This window comes from Myotis daubentonii, chromosome 1 (assembly GCF_963259705.1).
Source record: "Myotis daubentonii chromosome 1, mMyoDau2.1, whole genome shotgun sequence".
NCBI classification, from domain to species: Eukaryota; Metazoa; Chordata; class Mammalia; order Chiroptera; family Vespertilionidae; genus Myotis; species Myotis daubentonii.
The window spans coordinates 209,818,867-209,834,797 of record NC_081840.1 but is presented as its reverse complement, the minus strand read 5'-3'; the positions used below and the strand labels follow the sequence as shown (position 1 = coordinate 209,834,797).

Below are 15,931 nucleotides of genomic sequence, written 5' to 3'. Positions count from 1 at the left end.
TTGACAGTTTCTTAAACTTTTCTTATTTTTGATGACCTCAACAGTTTTGAGGAGTCCTGAGCCAGGTACTTATAAAATGGCCCTCAATTGGGGTCTTTTTCTTTCTTTCTTTTTTGATATCTCAAGAAAAATGATTTTAAATATAATGATGTTACATGCAATAAACACCTATTATTTAAGAAAACACTGTTTTCACTTTTCAAAGAGACAGAGAAGTAGCACCTGTGAAATGCCAGCCCTTGAAACACTTTCTAGTTCTTTGCTATCATAAAGGCATTTCCCCCTTTTGCTTTCTGGTGATTTGACCCAAAGCCCTGCAATAGTTACAGCACTACTTGAATAAGAACTCAGAAGAAGACATGGCTATTGTACTTCATCAGAAGTCAATGACAAGAAATCTTGTTCCCAATTTTCTGTTGTTGGCATTATTACAGATGTCCTCTCATCCTCCCCTCCTTGTTCCCATTTCTAAAGAATGGGGAAAATGCCAATATAAAACAAATAAAAAGCAATCTTGCTTATGCCTTTTTCTCAGTGCATTTCAGCTTATCAGTGACAAAAATAAATCGGCATAAGCAATCATTTGTATGCTTAGGCTTGAAGCAACCAATATATTTTGTGATTATAAGTGAATTACTTAATTTCTCAATGATTCAAATTAATACAATTTAACTAAATAATATATATTGATCACATAATAAATGTAAGATTCAGTTATACACTGTAGGTAATATGTAGTTATTTTTTATTTGTTCATTCATTCATTAAACAAATACTTATTGAGTGCCAAATGTCAGACATTATGCTAAGATATAGAAATACACTAGTGAACAAAGACAAAGACCTTGCCATCAACAGGCTCACTGGATAGTTAGACAAGTGAAAAGACAGCTCATATATAGTGGATAAATGTTAAGCAGGAATAGTTATAAATGTATCAAGAATTCAATGACTCCTTGGAGAATCAAAGTGTGATTTTTTTACTGTGAAACCTACAAGTTTATTTAGAATTTTTAATTCACATTTTAAAGTCCATTTATTTAAATTCAGTATCTTTGAAAAAAGCATGTTAAATAATTCTTTAACCATCAAATCTTTGTGAATTACAGTGGCATTGATATTTTGAATAGATATTTTGTTTTTGACCAATCAAAGTAAACCAAGAACAATTCATATCTCAAAGCCCTTCAAGTCAGTCATCAAGAGCCACTCCAGGGACTTAAAATTTGAATATATTATTAATACCTTTTTTAACAGAATATGGTCATCTATCCTTGATACATTTCATTCTCACTTTCCCTTTGAATTTACCTTTTGGTGTTTGTTCCTGAGAAATAAAATCCATGTTTCCTTTGGACTCACAAACCAAACACGAGGAGCACATTTGAAATTCACTTGTGATGTCAGGGCATATCCTGGTGAAGTTTTGAAAGTTGGAGTGATTTAGAAAAATTCCCATCATAGTTTCAGTTTCCCTTACTGGTTGCAGAAAAGTCACACCAGAAAAATTTAAGGAAGAGAATGAATAGGTAAGATCAGGTTGTAAGCACACTTCCAGACATGATAGCTCCAACATGTTTCCTATAAAGGAAAACAAAAACTTTCTTTACTGTGAAAGTTTGAATTTTTCAAATACATACACAATAATAGCTCCCAGTTTTTCTCAGTACATTTCAGTGACAAGATTTTGTTTTACATGAATTAACGATAGCTACTCCATTTAAATATTTCTTTTTAAACTTTATCAACATTCCCTATTAATTTTCAGCAAACAGTCCTTGTAACAAAGTGCTTGGAAACCCTAGCATTTTAACCATTCTCTCTTCTGGGAAAGTTCTAATGGACAAGCCTCAGGTTCCTCTGAATTCATCTGTTCTACACTGGAGGTTCAAGTCAACTGCATGGAGTTGAACAGGGAATGGAAGACATGAACAGTATAGTATCTCCATTAGTTTCCAAGGGCTGTGTAACAAGTTACCACAACCTGAGTGCCTTAAAATAAGAAATTCATTCTCTTACAGTTCTAAAGGCCAGCAGTTCAACACCGGTTATACTGGTCTGAAATCTAGGTATCTACAAGGCCACACTCCCCTGAAGGTCCTAGGTGTCGAATCTGTCCCTTGTCCCTCTTCCAGCTTTTGGTGGCTGCTGGCATTCCTTGTCTTGTGGCTATATCACTTCAAACTCAGCCTGTGTGGTCACATTGCCTTCTCTGTGTCTGTCTTCTACTCTTCTGTCTGGGTCAAATCTCCCTGTGCCTCTCTCTTGTAAGGACAGATGGTTGGATTAAGGTTCACTTGGATAATGCAGGATAATCTCCCCATCTCAAGATCCTTAACTTAGTCTCATCTGTAAAGACCCTTTTTCCTTATAAGGTAGCATTCACAGGTTCTAGGTTTTAACACCTAATCACCAATGTTTGGGTGGCCATTAGTCAACCTGCCCGAACTTCCAAAGATGAAACTTAACAGGATGACATAATTCGTATTTTTGTCTGAAGACAAACATTTGATATGGAAATGGTGGTATAAATAGAAAAAAAAGTCAACTTCAAAAGAAAAGACAGAAAGACTTAGTGTTGTATCTGTCATTAGCCAAGATACTCGAACAGTTTAATCCCCATGAGTCTCATTTTCTCATCCGCAAAATAGAGATAATAACTCTAGATTCTGCTAACCTCATGGGGTTATAGTAGTATCAAGTGGTATAGTACATATGAAAACACTTCTAAAATTTGTACAAATGTATATTATTTAAAATTCAGACCCATGTTGCAAAGCAAAAATTAAAAATGCATCCTTCATTTAGGATAGAATTGTCTATGATTTAATTCATACAAGTAATTAAAGATCACTATATATAAATCAGAAATCCCTACTTAGCTTAGCAGTAGTGCTCAACTAAGGAATAGGTAACCCCTCTTTCAGATATTCCCATCTGACTCTCATTTGCCAGTATAAGAAAATAAATAACATGCTCAATTCCACCATTATATGTCTTTACCTATATTTCATATAATCATATAGGGCAAAATACTATATTTTTTAAATTTTCTAAATACTGTGGAGTACAATAGAAGAATTACTCCATTTTTTTAGAATGATTACTTCTAGTCATACATCTTGGTTCTAACTTAAAAGAAAATGAAGCTATTGATTAATATTAAACATTTCTTTTGCTTCTGGAATTTGTACTTGAATATTAACTCATAAGTGTTTCATTACTGATGATATTTTTATTATGTAATAAGTTAAAGGCTCATTCCCTTCTGCATTTGAAATTGCTTCTGTGATAATTCACATTTGATTTCCAGCTTCAAACACATTTCATACTTGAGTTGCTATAAAGTTTTTTGGGGGAGGGATAATTTACTCAAATACATAATTTTATAATTTATTTATAAACAAAGATGTAATCAAATAGTAACTATTTTTTTAAAACATTGTCTTCAATAACAGTGTCCCAGGAGGGAGATAGAAATGCACCAGCTGATAGAACTCTAGCTTTTTTTATGTTAGCAAAATACACGAAAAACTTATTTCTTGCCATCTTTCCATTTTCCTCACTGGAATTTTTCAACTCGTGAAATTTTCAACTTTTTGAATTTATAGTTTTATGCTATGACCTAGAAGGGAGATAGAGAAATTTTACTGTCAATAGTGCAGTCTTATTCAATAAGTGACCAACTGGGCTTCTTAGAATTTACATTTGGGTATGAGGTCATTTTATGATGTTTTTTAAACCTCGGGTTTAAATAATTCAGTTGGAAAATAAGTAGAGGACATATCCTTCCCTGATATAATTTTAAGAAATAAATGAATTCTACTCAATCATTTTGTTATCAGATGGGCTATAATTTCATCACCATAAACAAGGATTTATGATTTTAACTACTGCCATTAATATTGCTGGGAACCAGGAATCTAAATTCTCACTCCCAGAGATAGAACTGCATGCCAGAATTACTCCACTACTGGACTGCCATCTCTCAGAGGAAGTATACAGAATGCTAAATAGTATTAGGAAAACACATTACAGTATAGGACAAATGCCCAGATCAGTTATTTTTTCTTTTTAAAGAAACATGGGCGATCTTTATTTTCTTTTTTGGCACATCCTGGTGAAATTATGAAAGTTATGTTCTTTTTTAACTTTTATTATAATAAATCATATATAAGCATATATAAAATCTATTGTGCCAGTTAAATAATAATAAAAATAAACACCATGTATCAATCACACAGATTAAGAAACAGGATATTACCAACATCTTTTAGGCACCCTAACCTTCCCATCCCTACACACAACTTCTTTCCCAGAGGTTGACCACTCTCATTAATTTTGTGTGTACCACCCCTTTGCTTTACCTTCTTTCAAAAATTTATATATTCCAAATAACATTGCTTTTTAGCATATTTTATAAATATATACATATATATAGAATATGCTCTATGTTTTCATCTCTATTACTTGCTTTTCCTGCTCAATATGTCTTAGTCATGTTGCTGTAGTTAATTATTTGTGGTATTCATTTGAAGGATGTATCACAATTTATTCATTCTCTGACTGTGAACATTTGGGTGTTCTATTTTTTGCTGTTCTGAATAATGCTGCTATGAACTATAATGCTCATACATGATGGGACTGTACAATAGCCCAACCACTTTGGAAAACAGGTTTTCATTTCCTTTGAGTTAAATATACACTTAGCATATCACCCAACAATTCTACTCCTAGGAATTTACACAAGAGAAATAAAAATATATGTTCACACAAATATCTGTAAATGAATTTTCATGGCAGCTTTTTTATTTATAATAACCCCAAACTGGAAAGAATCCTTTCAGTCACCTTTTAGTGTCCCTGTCCCCCACGTATGGCCCCATGACACTGGGACTCTAGGCCAGCAGGAATTGGTAGATGCCCCTGAAGTGACCAATTGTTCACTGTTGCTTACCCATCTGGATTTATAATTTTTAGTTATTTTTCCCTTTGAGAAGTTTTCTTATCAGTTCAACTATGTTTTTTTTTTAATTTTTAAATGTTTTAACTCACATTTTATTTTTTTGTGCTAGGAATGTTTTTCAAGGTAGGGGTATAAGAAGGGAAGTCTCAACTCTCTGTTGACCTTCAAAAATATGTGAGAATTTATAATAAAACCTTCACTGCTTGACAGACGATAAGAGTTCCAAAAACTACTCTGTGTCAAGTCATATTTCCCCAATTCCTGAGCTATTCCTCTGTTAACTAGTTGTCAGGGAACTTTGGAAGAAGTATGGATTATTTCAGACAATACATATTCTGAGTTGTTGCTCCAGAATATTAAATGTAAACTAGGAAAAATGAGAAATTTTTTCCACTAGAAACATAGCTAAGTGCAACCATTTTTGAGAAGCATTTGGTGACTTCTTATAAAATTAAATATACTCAGGTATTCCACTACTAGTTGCCTCATATAAATGAAAACATATGTTCCTACAAAGATTTGTACAAGAATGTTCATAATAGCATATTTATAATAGCCACAAACTGGAAACAAGCCAATGGACAAATAGACAAATTTAGTGCATTTATACAATGGACTACTTAGCAAAGGAACTATGGTATACTTAATAACATGGATGAATCTCAATACATTATGCTAAGCTAAAGAATCCAGACCAAAAATGGATATTGTATGATGATTCCATTTATATGAAGCATAAGAAGGCACAAAACTATACTATGATGACACAGGTCAGGAAGTTGCCTTGGGGGTGGGAGGAGATTTGACAGGAAAAAGCAGAAGGAATCTCTCCGGGAGTGTTGAAAATCCATAATTTATATGGGGATGACAGTTACATAGGTGCATACCATTGTCAAAATTCATGAAACTGGGCATTTAAGATCTTTTCCATTTTATTGTATGTAAGTTATGTCTTTCAAAAGCAGAGCAAAACAAAGCATAGCCAATTGCTTCTGAAGATCTTGCATCATTATTGGGTATTCAGCAATTTAAAAATATTAGCTGCCAGGAGAGGAGAGAGTGTATGGTTTTGCTGCCTAATTTACAGACATTGGTTAACATGTCGTTTCCTTTGGTCACAGGTCTGCCTCTGTAACAATTGGCATAGATTCATTTCAGCAGCAAAAACTCAATTATATTTCCATTTTGAATCCAATGCTGATACTTCTTTAGTAAATACTGAGTGGGAAAGGGTGAAAAAAGGCCATGATGTGTTAACCATCTACCATGTTAACCAGGTCAGGGACAGAGAAGTCTAGATAGGATATGGATTTATTCACAAACATTTGAGGGAGACAATTTGAAATATTTTCTGGGGGTAAGGGGAAAAGTTTGGGGTTACTTTTAGCTAATGGTACCAGTGTGTGAAAGGCAGGTTTGGGACAGAAGAGACTGCTGATTTTACCTGTCAAAACAAGGGACATAAACACATTGTGAAATTCTCCGTGGGAGGAAAAAATGGTAGAAAAATGACTCAGGGTAAAGGGACACATATCATTTTTAATTAAATTTATTGGGATGACATTGGTCAATAAAATTATATATGTTTCAAGTGTACAATTCTATGATACATCACCTGTATATTGCACTGTGTGTTTACCACCCAAAGTCAGTCTCCTTCCATCACCATATATTTGACCCTCTTTACCCTTTGCAACCCTCCACTCCCATTTCCCTCTGGTAACCACCATACTGCTGTGTCTCTGTCAGTTTTGTTTATTCATTTGTTGCTTTGACACATTATTTTTAAGTAAGAAAAATTCCGTGAAATAAATGTCACAATCTAAAAGTTCTAGATTTGTGATGACATGTAAGTGTTTCAAACATGTAAGAGGGTAGTAATGCCTGGCCTGCCTAAATCAAAAGATGGTTGTGAGAATCAGATGAGAAATGCTTCCTTCAAGAATGTTCGCTTTTTAGCTGCTTTACAATATGACTCAGAAAACTCACTCAATCAATAAATACTGTCCTAAGTGGTTGAAATATGAACAAAACAGGCAGAAACCTCATTTTCATGGAGTTTACATTCTATTTAGAGAAATCAGACAACAAAAAATATATATAATAAATAAGTAAATTGTATAGGTGATAGGTCTATGAAGAAAAGAAACAGAGCAGTGCAAGGGGGAGATGTATTACCATATACGTGTTTTAGAGAAAGTCATATTTTTCTATTTAAAAAAAAAGAAAGAAAGAAATACACAGAGAGAGCATTTATCCCTCAATTCAATGAGACAAGCAGTTAGAAACCATCCCAAGCAAGGGTTGTTGGTATTGTAACCTAATAGATGAGACAACAAGGCCACTTCTCCCAAACCAGTGAAAAAGCATTATATTCGGCAGTATTTTTTTTTTTGCCAGTACTTATTGTCTAAAATATATATGGAAAAATATTGTGTCCGTTAGTAGCCATTTAAAAATGATAAGGATTCATAAAATTCAGGAAGCAGTAAAATCTCACAACAAAGTAAAATTACCCATCAAGTTCTATTCCTTCTTTCTGAACATTTTTCAGAATAGTCTCTTGAGAAAGATGCTTCATTGTGAATGAGCTTAAGTATTGAATGACTGGAATTGAGACATTTTTATGTAAAAGTACTTGGTATACTACCTGGCACATGTATAACTATTTGTTAATTTTTTAAAATTTAAATAGTCACAAAACTATATCCCAAACCTTATTGGCAATTACAATTAAATTTTCCATAAGCCAGACAAGAAGAAGAAATTAAAGAGCCCATTTTTGAGAAGTGGGATAACACTTTCAGGCAAATTCATGGTGGATAGCCTCAATTAACACTTTTTTTATACCCCAGACATAAGTAATATGTAGTACATATGCTCAGATGCTTCAGGGGTTAACCTTGAGTTCATTAAGTATTTGAAGTTCCTTTATCTTTTGTTTTCTTCAACTCCACTGCTCATTAAACCACCATTTCCATCAGAAAGTGTGAAAAGGAAGAGGAAATTAAAACTAGCAAACATAGTTTATGTCAGTTTGGCTCTTAAAAGTTAGTGAGGAAGTCAAAACAGCTAGATAAAATTAGGTTTGAGGTGTTTTCGTCTGCACTATTCCTGTCCCACACTGCCACAAATCATCAGGGAGATACTTGCGTAACTCATTACTACCTCTGGTTTCAAGAATTTCTGAGATATTTATATGAGTACATTTTATTTGAAAATCAATAATAATTGCTTCTCTTAGAAAGTGCTTCTGCAAGCAGGTAAGGAGAAATATTGGGTGATCATTTGAAATCTGGGAGTTATTTCCCATGGCAACAAAAATGAAAGAAACATCTTCCCCCAGACAGGCCCGGAGGCCACTTTTCCTGCTACGTACACGTTCAGCCGTTTTACGTTGCTATCCAGTAATTGCAGATCGTATTTAATTATTTACCAGTCAGTCCTCCCGACTGAAAACTCCTTGAAGGAAGACCTGCCTTTCATTTTCGTAGCCCTGGGTTCCTAGTACAGGTAGATAGTATTCATAAGTGAAAGAACGAAAAAATAAAAGATTACTGAGGTTTATATGAGTTAACCAGGTCTCGCTCTCTTGTAAACATTGTCCAACAAAAGTAGGTTAAGTCTATTGTTTAGGGAAAGCTAGCTCCCTTAATTTCAAGAAGCCCTGAATCAAAATATATCCATTCCTTTTTATATCTCTATTATCTCCATGCAATATAAGCCTATCAAAACATTATATTAGCTACCAAATCTTAGCATAAGCTGCTTTTCAAGTAAGCTGCAATTATTAGAATAAGCTTTCCTGCCAATGCAAACTCATTAAAACCCTCAGACACCGTTAAAGTTCCTCTCCTTTGGTGAAGTTAGAATAAATAGCTTCTACTGTATAACTATGATAATTGAATATTCCGAGTAATGATTACTCAGAGACAGATACATTCTTGATGAAAAATAATCAAATACAGTTCTCTATTTTTAACACAGGCCTTTGGATGGTTTGTTATTTTCAAATCAAATCTATTAAGCCTCGTGAATACATTATTCCTCATTAAGATTCTTTTTTAATTCATTTGATGTGAATAATTTATAAGTAAAAATCATTCATAATATTTGTCTTAGAAATTAAAGTGAATAGGACATAAGAAAAAGTGGGGGAAAAAGACACAAGTAACTGATAGGGAGGGTGAGACTATACAGGAAGAGCTCAAGGTTAATTTTAGCACTAATGGAACCCTCTAAGCTTATTATCTAGATTTTACCAGAGAGTTTGTTTTATGAACTATACTGGCTAGCAAGTCAACTCATTTCATAAAACATTGAGTATTATTGTGATTTAAAAATTACTAAAATATAAAGTTTTTTAAAAGCAAAAACAATCATGTGCCCTTATGGATAACATGAGGTGATAGGAACTATTCCTGGTTTTCCATAAACCAGTATAAGATATAAAACATTAGCCCTAACTGGTTTGGCTCAGTGGATAGAGCGTCAGTCTGCAGACTGAAAGGTCCCAGGTTCAATTCCAGTCAAGGGCATGTACCTTGGTTGCAGGCACATCCCTAGTAGGAGGTGTGCAGGAGGCAGCTGATTGATGTTTCTCTCTCCTTGATGTTTCTAACTCTCTATCCCTCTCCCTTCCTCTCTAAAAAAATCAATAAAATATATATATATTTTTAAAAGCAGTCCCTTTAACAAAAAAAGATATAAAACATTATTATTACACTATTTTTAATACACAATTCTTATACTACTGTATATGTAAAACATTTTGCCTAGTAATAAAATTTTTGTTTATGGTGGCTCTGTGCAAAATTCCTTCTACCAGAAAATGACATCAGGATAAGATGGTGCTTTTCAAACATTTTGTTTATTGGCCCTAAGGAAGGTTCCTTTGAAACAAAATTCTCAAATAAGTTCATCACCCCAAAGAGTCCAGGGAAATATCTATGCTATTTTTGAAGCAGGAAAAGAGAAATGGCTCTTTAGAGTATGTGAAGGCAGTAAAGGTAGTATTGGGAGCTGATATAATTGGTTAGAAAACTAGGAGAACAAAAATTATATCAATATCGGTAGTTACCAGTTCACATAAACATTAACCAATAATTAGCAAATAGTTTATTAAATCTTTTTTAGGCTGATTACCTAGATTTCATTAGATACAACCTGATTTCTTGGAGGTGCTAGATATGCCTATATGACCTACCTTAGATAATTATTAAATGAGCTTACTCTCAGCCCACAATTGCTTAAACATTTAAATAGTTATCTCTAGTCCAGTTCTAACTATTCTTTTTATATTTGCATTCAATGAAATCAAGAATTAAAAATACGTGCTATTTAATAACTATGTACCCACCTAGTATAGTGGGTACTGGAAATATCGGGGGGAACACTTTGTAAAGTATATGATTGTCTAACCACTATGCTGTACACCTGAAACTAATACAAAAAAATGGAAAATAAATATATATGTACGCTGTGGTTGCCTAACCTAAGCAACATAATGCCTGAAAAACAAGAGAAATTTGAACAATTCAATTGTTCACAAAACTGCACAACAGTGGTATTTATTTACCAAAAAAAAAATATTTTTATCTGTCTATTCAGCATTATGTATATGCAACAATAATTACTGCAGCAAGTCAAATTATAAGATTTTTCCTAATTTTAATCAAATTTATATAACTTTTAATGATATTATATTTTCTTTTTATTTTTTCTTATTATTAAATGCTAGGGAACACAGTTATCATCCAAATAGTCACATTAGGAGAACCAAGATGGCGGCATAGGTTAACGCCGGAGTTTGCTGCTTTGAACAACTACTTCAAAAGTGAAACCAAAAAACGGAAGGGACATCACCCAGAACCACAGGAACGCTGGCTGAGTGGAAGTCCTACAACTAGGAGGAAAGAGAAACGCATACGGACACTCAGAGGAGGCGCAGTGCTGAAGTCAAATTCTGAGGTGCGGAGTGCGCAGAGCCGGCTGGCGGCGGAGGGCGCGGTTGTTGTTTTCAATCGGGAGGGAGTCGCTGACTCTGAGCTCCAAATCCGGGCGAGTCTTTAGGGACCCAGACTCAAACGGGAGAAGCGGGACTGTCTGGCTTTGGTCAGAGCGAGTGCAGCTTTCTCTCCGAGCTTTGCAGCGGGTGCTGGGACTCAGAGAGGCAGAGCCCCTGGGGACAGGACTGAGAGCCGCCATAACTGCTCTCTCCGGCCCACCCTGTTGATCCTGTGCGACCCACCCGCCCCACCCAAGCCCTGCACAGAGGCATTTGCCGGATAGCCTCAGGCAAAGGCTAGATTAGCACCTCCCTAGAGGACAGAAGTTCTCTCACTGCTGACACAGCTGATTCTCATAGCCACTTGGCCTGGAGGTCAAACCCTCCCTGGAATTAGCTACAACAATCAAGATTTATCTATAAGACTGCGAACAAAGACCACTAGGGGGTGCACCAAGGAAGCATAACAAAATGCGGAGACAAAGAAACAGGACAAAATTGTCAATGGAAGAAATAGAGTTCAGAACCACACTTTTAAGGTCTCTCAAGAACTGTTTAGAAGCTGCCGATAAACTTAATGAGATCTACACGAAAACTAATAAGACCCTCGATCTTATATTGGGGAACCAACTAGAAATTAAGCACACACGGACTGAAATAACGAATATTATACAGACGCCCGACAGCAGACCAGAGGAGCGCAAGAATCAAGTCAATGATTTGAAATGCGAGGAAGCAAAAAACATCCAACCGGAAAAGCAAATTGAAAAAAGAATCCAAAAATGCGAGGATAGTGTAAGGAGCCTCTGGGACAGCTTCAAGCGTACCAACATCAGAATTATAGGGGTGCCAGAAGATGAGAGAGAGCAAGATATTGAAAACCTATTTGAAGAAATAATGACAGAAAACTTCCCCCACCTGGTGAAAGAAATGGACTTACAGGTCCAAGAAGCGCGGAGAACCCCAAACAAAAGGAATCCAAAGAGGACCACACCAAGACACATCATAATTAAAATGCCAAGAGCAAAAGATAAAGAGAGAATCTTAAAAACAGCAAGAGAAAGAAACTCAGTTACCTACAAGGGAATACCCATACGACTGTCAGCTGATTTCTCAACAGAAACTTTGCAGGCCAGAAGGGAGTGGCAAGAAATATTCAAAGTGATGAATACCAAGAACCTACAACCAAGATTACTTTATCCAGCAAAGCTATCATTCAGAATTGAAGGTCAGATAAAGAGCTTCACAGATAAGGAAAAGCTAAAGGAGTTCATCACCACCAAACCAGGATTATATGAAATGCTGAAAGGTATCCTTTAAGAAGAGGAAGAGGAAGAAAAAGGTAAAGATACACATTATGAACAACAAATATGCATCTATCAACAAGTGAATCTAAGAATCAAGTGAATAAATAATCTGATGAACAGAATGAACTGTTGATTATAATAGAATCAGGGACATAGAAAGGGAATGGACTGACTATTCTTGGGGGGGAAAGGGGTGTGGGAGATGTGGGAAGAGACTGGACAAAAATCGTGCACCTATGGATGAGGACAGTGGGTGGGGAGTGAGGGCGGAGGGTGGGGTGGGAACTGGGAGGAGGGGAGTTATGGGGGGAAAAAAAAGGAACAAATGTAATAATCTGAACAATAAAGATTTAATTAAAAAAAAACAAATAGTCACATTAACATATTTTCAAATCTTTTACTGACATATAAAAATAGTTTAAATTTACACCTAATTATTTTCTATCCTCAGTTTTAGCAAGCATTACAATTCTTTGAAATATCCACAGAGTTCATTTTGTTCCATTTTTCTCTTGTTACAAACATTCACATCCATATACCTGCTTAAATTTGCACCCATCTTACTCTAATTATATTTTGAAATAGCTAATTCGTTTTTCAAAAAGCAATAGTAAGTTATTGTGTGAAATAGCTGTTGGAAGGAAGTCAAGCCATTTTAACATAATAAATGTTCTTTTCTATCGATAATAATTTCAGAATGTAAAAGCATACTTAAAACTGGTTTTGAAGGAAAATGTTTTAAAAAGCAAAATCATGTGATGAGATTACTGTAAACTGAATGTTTGAAATCTTGGCCACAAACTTTAAATTTTCTTTTCATTTTTTTATTTCATTATTGTATGCTCCAATGACTAGGTGCTATGACTAAGGTTACTGTGCTATGGAACAGTAAACTGAAGTTGCAATCTCCCTGTATTAGCTTTTCAAATAGAGAGCTTCCGCCCATGCAGCATGTCTCTGAAATGAAGACATTTCCTGTAACCATTGGCTATCATCACTTTTAAAATTAAGAAAAAGAAAAGATAAATTATAATTATATACTCACCTTTTGGTGTCTTGAAATATTCCGGCAAAATTAAAATGAATGTGATCACTATTGCTAAAAGTAATTTAAGGAGGGCTGTTTTTGTCATGTCTGTTCACATGACACACGTGTTCCCATCCAGTGATTGATGGCAAGTTTCTTCCTGCTTTAAGTTTCATCTCTGTGGTACTTTAAGTTTATACAATTGACCTCATACTTCCTTTTGGGTAAGACTTTAAAAAAAAAAAAAAAAAAAAAAGAGGCCTTGAACTGAGACTTTTTCATTTTGAGTCACTTGACATTGAGAAAACTACTTTCAAATAAGCACTTTCAAACTATCTTCTAAACAAGATAAAAATAAAGAAAGGAACCCCCTGGCAATGGGCAAGGAGACACCTGATTGGTGGTGGTGCTCTTATTGCAATCAGGGGCAAAGCAGATGTACAGTCCTTAGTTCATCCTACTTGATGCCTGTGCTGGCGGCCAGAGCTGTTTCATGCCTGCAGCACATAAAATGAAAAAAATTAAAAAAAAAAATGATCTTGGGAAGCAAAGGGGTCTTGTCCTCACCTAAATTTGAAGCTATTGTCTCTTGTTTACCAATCTGTGATAAATATAAACTCACAATATACTCACCAAAAATAAAATGATGAAGGTCAGTCATGTCCAGGTTATATGGACAGCATTCATTCATTTAGTTATTAAATGATTGTTGATTTTATATATATTTTTTAAAAAGCACATATTAACTCCTGGGCTCAGCAATTCCATATTTGGAATATATCCCAAGATAATAATTAAAGATGTGCACAAAGATTAAACTACAAGAATTTCATGGCAATATACTTGTGTTCATAATAAATTGCAGGACAAACTGAATCAGGGATTTGAAGACATTATGCTACAGTCACTCATATAATGTCATATTAAGCACTTTTGAGAAGAATATTAACATGGAAAGATGTTCACACAATACTAAACAAAAGAGATTTTTTAAAAAATGATTGTTGGCCACTTTTAAGTGTGAGGCAGGCACTGTGCTGGATTCTGGTGTTCAGAAAACAGTATGTCTAGAGGACAATAAACTGACAAAAGGTAAGGATAAACTACAGATACCTGCACAACTTTAGTTCTACTTTACCTACAAAGTACAAAAGCAGTAGAATGGGACTCATTATCATTATGCCTGTAACTGTTTATTGTTACAGAATCCACATTTTCCATTCCCATTTTTTAAAAGATTTTTCATTATGGTAATCTTAGTAAAACAAAGTACGTTGTTTAGAATATATAAAGTAGGAAAAATTCATGATGAATAAAGAATATGTGTAAACAAATATTTTTTCCCATTTTTCTTGTTTTCTAGTGTTGGGTTTTTTTAAATGGCTATCAGTTTCCTCCCTGCTCACTCTCTTTTGTATTCTCACCACCCATCCGTTTCTATTTATCCTATTTCTTGTTCTTATCCACCCAGCCCTGGGTTTTATCGAACAATGGGTGAGTGGGGAGTTGAAGGCCCAGAACAAAGGTCATGCTGTGAATATATTATGAGCATGAATGAACATCTTCTGATTAGGGCTGGGGATTTGATAGACAGATGGAAATCATAGGTTAAGAGACCTTAGGATCTGAGCCTAAAAATAGTCAAATGGGAGTAAGGGCTTCAAACGTTAGACTTTTAAAAATTATTATTCTTGATTTCAGAGAGGAAGGGAAAGGGAGAGAGAGAGAGATGAGAGAGAATAATTGATCGGCTGCCTCCTGCATGCCCCACATTGGGGATCAAGCCCGCAACCCAGGCATGTGCCCTGACCGGGGATCAAACCATGATCTCCTGGTTCATAGGGTGACACTCATCCACTGAGCCACATCAGCAGGGCAACATTAGATTTATTTTATGAACAGCATCAAGAATCATTCAAAGGATTAGAAGAATTGATGAGAGTCATTGCCCACACAGCCTACTGAAAGGAGACGTATAGGAATACAGGTCCAGCAAAAGGTCCAGTCAAGATGCTGGTAGGGAGGGGTGAGAGACCCTGTCCCTTAATTCTTCCCCATCTTACAGGTGTCACTGAGTGATCAGTGGACCTTCTACTCCCCATTTGGACCCTGTTTTGATTCACTCAGACACTTTCTCATTTATGAATATAAACATTCCAATCATAATTTTACCAATGGAGATAAAATTGATCAGAAAGTATTTATTTATTTAACACCATTAAGTCTATTTAATTCCTTGATCAATTTTCTTCAAAAGGCTGCTAAGCCACTTCAATAGAGGGTGGCAAAAAAAAAATAGGTTTACAGTTGTTTGTATGAAAAATAATACAATAATTAATAAATAATATAAGAATGAACTCTGTGTTTCATGTACTCACAACTATAAACCTACTTTTGCCCATCCTGTGTTTTCTTTTCTTTTTTAAATAAAAATATGTTTTTATTGATTTGAGAGAAATCAAGAGAGAGGGAGGAAGATCTAGGTGAGAAAAGCATCAGTCAGCTGCCTCCTGAGCGCCTCCTACTGGGGACTGAGCCTGAAACCCAGGCAAGTGCCCTGACCCAGAATCAAGCCCACGACCTCTCAGTGGGTGTGTGTTTTTGTTTGTTTTTTAAATTTATCT

The 15,931-nt window shown here is 35.1% G+C and overlaps 1 protein-coding gene and 1 pseudogene across 1 annotated transcript in view; one reads left to right on the top strand and one right to left on the bottom strand.

Annotated features, from left to right (window-relative positions):
* Nucleotides 1-13,442, bottom strand: part of TMEM156 (transmembrane protein 156) — a 40,014-nt gene extending 26,572 nt beyond the window's left edge. Inside the window, exons 1-2 of the mRNA XM_059673284.1 lie at nt 13,326-13,442; nt 1,312-1,581 (exon numbers count right to left, since the gene is read on the bottom strand). Of these exons, the coding sequence (XP_059529267.1) occupies nt 1,312-1,581; nt 13,326-13,413 (358 nt within the window). The 5' untranslated portion in view covers nt 13,414-13,442. The remainder of the gene's footprint in view (nt 1-1,311; nt 1,582-13,325) is intronic.
* Nucleotides 13,443-13,673: 231 nt separating this feature from the next.
* Nucleotides 13,674-13,817, top strand: LOC132225104 (small nucleolar RNA SNORA48; annotated as a pseudogene).
* The last annotated feature ends 2,114 nt before the right edge of the window (nt 13,818-15,931 follow it).